This window comes from Danio rerio, chromosome 23, assembly GCF_049306965.1.
Source record: "Danio rerio strain Tuebingen ecotype United States chromosome 23, GRCz12tu, whole genome shotgun sequence".
Lineage (NCBI taxonomy): Eukaryota > Metazoa > Chordata > Actinopteri > Cypriniformes > Danionidae > Danio > Danio rerio.
Window position 1 is genome coordinate 37,636,501 of NC_133198.1, and position 6,000 is coordinate 37,642,500.

The 6,000-nt window shown below is 36.3% G+C and overlaps 1 protein-coding gene across 2 annotated transcripts in view; it reads left to right on the forward strand.

Annotated features, from left to right (window-relative positions):
• Positions 1–6,000, forward strand: part of plxna1a (plexin A1a) — a 424,291-nt gene that overhangs the window by 341,400 nt on the left and 76,891 nt on the right. For both annotated transcript variants that reach the window (XM_017353686.4, XM_003201217.7), the window contains exon 16: positions 1,120–1,287. In XM_017353686.4, the coding sequence (XP_017209175.2) occupies positions 1,120–1,287 (168 nt within the window). The remainder of the gene's footprint in view (positions 1–1,119; positions 1,288–6,000) is intronic.

A 6,000-nucleotide genomic window follows, 5' to 3' on the forward strand; every position in this document is an offset into this window, starting at 1 on the left:
CGGGTGCTCTGGGTTTCCCCACAAGTCCAAAGTCACGTGATACAGGTGAATTGTGTAAGCTAAATTGTCAGTAGTTTATGTGTGTGAATGAGTGTGTATGGATGTTTCCTTGTGATGGCCTGCAGCTGGAAGGGCAACCACTGCGTAAAACATATGCTGGATAAGTTTGCGGTTCATTCTGCTGTGGCGACTTCAGATTAATAAAGGAACTAGGCCAAAAAGAAAATGAATGAATGAATAAAAGCAATTAAAGGGCACCTAGTTTACCCCTTTTTAAAGATTTCATATTAATATAATGGTTCTTCTGAGTGTGACAGTTTAGGCTCAGTTCAAAGCACAATTAAAATATTTTTTTTTATTGTGATGTGTTACAGTGTCATTTTGGGGGTGTGCACAGGTCGAAATTAGTTTCGACTTCCCAACTTAATAAGGGGGCGGAGCCAAGAGCTCCCCTTCTTTATGTATGGCAACAGGTATGTAGACGGAGAGAAGCAACATGAGTGAGAGGACCAGCATTCAGCCGTACATGTACAACCCGGACCCAAGCAGAGACTAATGTTGAGGAATCAATATTCCTAATTTGCCAGAATGTGTCAGAGTGGTAGTTACAAAATCATTTGTTTCTGTAGAGTTTTAAGACGCTTTGTAACGATGCACGTGTTATCCGTATAGGGATGCAATGATTAACCGCTTTCCCTATTAACCACGCTTTAATTCATCACGGTTAATTAATCATAAAGGCTTCTCAAAACCGTACTACTGCATGGAATAAAACTGCAGCAACTAAAAGTTATGCTAACTGTGTGCTAGTTTAAAGTTCCGAGCTTGTACAACTAGACTAATAACCACGCACACTGAATAAGGCATTTGGATCGAGCATTTGCTGCGCGTTTATTCAGTTGTTTATGTTGTGAGAATTTGCAGCGTTTGCTGTCAAATTGTCGAAGATCGTTTGGCATTTGTATTGGTTTAAACATGCTAATACTAAGACCCCCCCCCCACTCCACCAAAAAATGTAAAATTTAAAGGATGACTTTGAATATACTGTAATACCATATAAATGTATTTACATGCTGTTCAGCTGATTCTTTTCTGTCATTTATCCTCTGTTGTCTGTAGGCGGAGTTCAAAGGAAATTGTGTGTGTGACCCCGGCCGGCGTGAATGCAGTAAGTACTCCGGTTATGGTGGACATTGACTCTGCTGAGCTGAGGAACCCAGAGGTGAAGTTTAACTACACAGATGACCCCACTGTCCTGAAGATTGACCCGGACTGGAGCATCGCTAGGTAGGTAACACAACTGTGTTGTTTACAGTATTAAAATACAAAAACTGAGACATCAAAATGCAGTGGAAGAACGACTTCAATATTATGCTGGAATCATGGCTTTGCAGTTTGGATTTTTCACAGCACCTATGTTCTTTTTATCTTGTATTTTTGTCATGATTTACATTTAAAAATGTTATTCAGAGTGACAATATTGTTTTTTAATGTTCCTTTAAGAGTGACAATTTAACTACAGTGGTTCAAATTGTAATACTGCCGAAAGACTTAAAAGGTTATCAGTGTGATGATGTAAAACACTTCTAGCCAAGCCACCCTTTGCAGTCTTATACCAAAGACGAAAATCAGCGCAGTTATAACAGCTATTTATGTGGGAGAGCATTGCTACTGTATTATGTGACTATATTGTATTGAAATGTGGTGCAGTTAAGTGTTAAGTGTTTAAATCAAAATAATTCACAGAATACTTAATGGTAAAACTATTTAATAGCTATGTTTTGCTTCGGTTACAGTTGAATCAGTTACAAAATAACTGTGTGACATGATAAAAAAAATATGAAATTATAAAAATATGTAATATTATGTGCACTGCGCTTGAATGTAATAAGTTTGCAGAGAGAATAGAAAAGACCCAGAGCTAAGAGCTAAGCTAAGTTATCTAGTTTTATCTCTTCCTTGGCCATGTGACCAAACTGAAGTACTCAGTCAATTCAAATTGACCAATCAAGATGGAGCTTCATCATTATGTGACTTTGCAATCTGTAAGAACCTTTTTTAGAGAAAAAGACATGGTTTGCAACAGAAATGCATATGATCATTCTCATCTATTACACCAAAACATCTTGTTGTGCATATTTTTAAGACAAGAATCATTTGATGACCTATTTATAGACTTCATGGATCACAGTGCAGACCCAAAATCTTAGTTAAAGGGACAGTTCACCCAAAAATTTAACAAAAATTTACTCGCTATTTAATCACCCTTGTGTAGTTTCAAACCATTATAAGTTTCTTTCTTCTGTTGAACACTAAAGAAGATATTTTGGAGACCTGTAGCCATTGACTTCCATAGTAGAAAAAGCAAATATTATGGACGCCAATGGTTACAGGTTTTTTAGAATATCTTCTTTCGTGTTCAACAAAGGAAAGAAACTTATAATGGAATGAAGTGAGTAAAGGATGAGCATGATGACAGATTTTTAATTTCATCCATGTTTGAAGACGAACTTTTTTCCAAGACTAAGACGAGACAAAGATGGGATGACATGGATATCATTAGATACTAACAGTGGCTGCATCAGCATGTAATATCATTGACAAAAAATGACTCCAATTCATTCAAAAAGATTAAAACTAAGCATCATTAATTTCGGTTCTAATCCGCTCGACTGCTGAATTTTGCTTTTCATTCATTAGATGAGCGGATCAGAGCTGCAGCAGACCTGTCCTGTTTCTATTTGTTTTAAGCTACTTGCAATGAACATTTTTCATGCTTGTTTTTATTGATGAAATGAACTCTGGCCAAAATATGAATTAATTGTGATTTAAACCCTTGTACTTTGTCCTTCAATCCACTAGATTTTACCACAAGGTGTTTTTAATCATTTAAAATATGATCAAATTCAGTATATACCTTTTTTTATGCAGTATTTTGATGACCAAATCAGAGAGTACTGTCAGAATACACTAAATATTCCTTTAAAAACTGAAAACTTAAATACGTTTTATTATTAAATTACATCTGATTTTAAAAATAAATACATACATTTGATTCAATGAAACATATATTTGTTATGATCACCAGTGATCTAGCGGCTGCAGTTCATTGGTAAACTCACACTTTCACGTGGACTGCAATTCTGTCACTTTACGAACTACAAGTCCAGTCATGCACTTCGTACACACACCTGTTCCAGTGTTCCTCTGATTACACAGACACACAGCTGGGAGCTGTTCAAGTACTGATTACATGGATATAGAGCACACTCACACACAGACTTGGCTGAGTCTTTTGTAATGTGAGGGACACTGACGATGAGTTGAGGATCCAAATGCAGGTTTATTATGAGAATGGTCAGGTAAGCAATGGTTAAAACAGGGGCAAACAGATGCATGCAGGGAAACCAGAATCATGGTCAATAAACAGGAGAATGGTAAGTATAGGCAGAAAGCAATGTAAACAAACAGAACAAATCAAAGATCAAACACGGCAAGGCAAAGAACAAGCGTTGTAATGTTCACAATACAGTATAACACGACTTGGCAAAGTCTGTGTGTGCTGTAAATTTAGTCTGTGCAATCAGTCCTTGAGTGTCATCAAAAGACAACTGGAACAGGTGTGTATGTGTGGTGCATGACAGGATTTGTGGTCCTGAGTGACAGTGAAGGATTCCCAATGATCTACAAGCATAGAACTCTGGTGATTCTGACAATATTACACAAACTAACAATGCTGATAAAGTTGATCCCCCTGATCATCAAAGTATAATTCACACCTTGATATTAATAATAATTGAATGCTTTTCATTTGGACACTACTCTTTTCAAATACATTTGTTATGCATCTTAATGTCATGTGAGAATCACAGCTTCAAATCATCATTTTCAATCATTTCTCTACTTTCGCCCTTAATAAAAACAACAAAATTAAAACCATAGCAATTGTCTCTACCTTGCCAAAGCAAGTCAAAACAACAAAGAAGTAATAAAAATCAATGCAGAGCTATTTGTGCTTTTCTCTTGACGCGTGAGCAGAACTCATTACGAGCTTGAGAAACGCGCTTGTTTTTAGCTGTCCTCAGATCAGACGTGTGTTACCGGCGTCCTGTCAGCTGGGGGGGGGTTTGCAGTTTTCCCAGGGAGGAGCAGCGATTTGCACTAAAGCATGTCTGGCCTGTCGGTGTCGAGGGTGAAATAAAAACAAGCAGTCTATAGAAACCCCATCAGCGGTGTCAGACGGGGCAGGCGGGATGGAGCACTTATCACCTGCGGGTTATAGACTGAACGCTTTAAAAGCCTGTAGATGAAAAGAAGCTCTCGACGCTCGCTCTCCCGCACTCCGTCTGTGTTTTTCTATCACTCACTTTCTTATTTACCTTTGTGCGGTGTCAGCGCTCCGTCTCGGAGAGCAAAAAGGTGGGAAAAATAAAATGTAAAGCTATACGGCGAAGCTTTTGACGTCATGCTTCGAAGACGTCTGTGGGTCTAATAGTGGCTTGTTCATGTGTTCATTATAGTTTTGAAGGACTTTTAATCTATCTATCTATCTATCTATCTATCTATCTATCTATCTATCTATCTATCTATCTATCTATCTATCTATCTATCTATCTATCTATCTATCTATCTATCTATCTATCTATCTATCTATCTATCTATCTATCTATCGGTCTGTCTGTCTGTCTGTCTGTCTGTCTGTCCGTTCATCTGTCCGTCCGTCCGTCATTTTTTCCATCCATCCATCTATCCATGTGTCCAGCCATCCGTCCGTCCGTCCGTCCGTCTATCCGTCTGTCTGTCTGTCTGTCTGTCTGTCTGTCTGTCTGTCATTCTGTCAATCATTCTATATCTATCATTTTCTTTCCATCTATCTATCTATCTATCTATCTATCTATCTATCTATCTATCTATCTATCTATCTATCTATCTATCTATCTATCTATCTATCTATCTATCTATCTATCTATCTATCTATCTATCTATCTATCTATCTATCTATGTATCTGTCTATCTGTCTGTCTGTCTGTCTGTCTGTCTGTTTATCTATCTATCTATCTATCTATCTATCTATCTATCTATCTATCTATCTATCTATCTATCTATCTATCTATCTATCTATCTATCTATCTATCTATCTATCTATCTATCTATCTATCTATCTATCTATCTATCTAAACAAATAAATACATAACTGTGATGTATAATGTTTAATATAAATAATAATATGTACTTTTGTCATTTGACCATTTGTAAATTTGTACATCTACAGTTTTTTTTTCTCAGTGGCTTTGGTGTATTTTTCACAACACTATTTACATTTGCACAACAGTTAATGCATTTCTCAAAAAAATGAGAACAAACTGCAAAACCTAGTTGATAACCTGCAAAAGCGAGTCACTCGCTCAAAATGAATAGCTCATTCCTGAAAAGCAAGTATTCATGTCAATAAAAGTGTCAGTGTCATCAAGATAAAAAGTTCTGACAGCATTGTTAATGAACAAGGTAGTCAAATGGCTTTGTCGTGTTTTCATTATGATGGTTTAGTCTATAAGTTTTTTTTTTCCAATGCAAATTAGTCAGATTTTGGTGACTCTTTCTGAAAAAGCTCAAGACAGCACATTATACTATTAGCACAGCCGTTTGAAAACTACAGTAAAGTTAGACATCACTGCATTTAGTGAGCTATGTGAATACAAGACACTGAATATGTATGTTTCACATTTTTAATGCATATGCTCTTTGCAATTCTAATATATTCACAGTATTGTGCAAAAGTATAAAAACACCCTTATTTACAACTAACATAAACTTCCTTTGGGTAGAGAGCTGTGCTCTAAACTATTTTGCAGGACATATTAGAACTGAACCTACAACATACACAGGTCTGTAAATCATTCATGAAATTGTTTAATTTAGAAGACATTTTCAGGAAAAAAAAAAAGATTACATTTTTTTATAAAGTTAGCTTGACAGATTTTGACACCTATTTTGTATGTA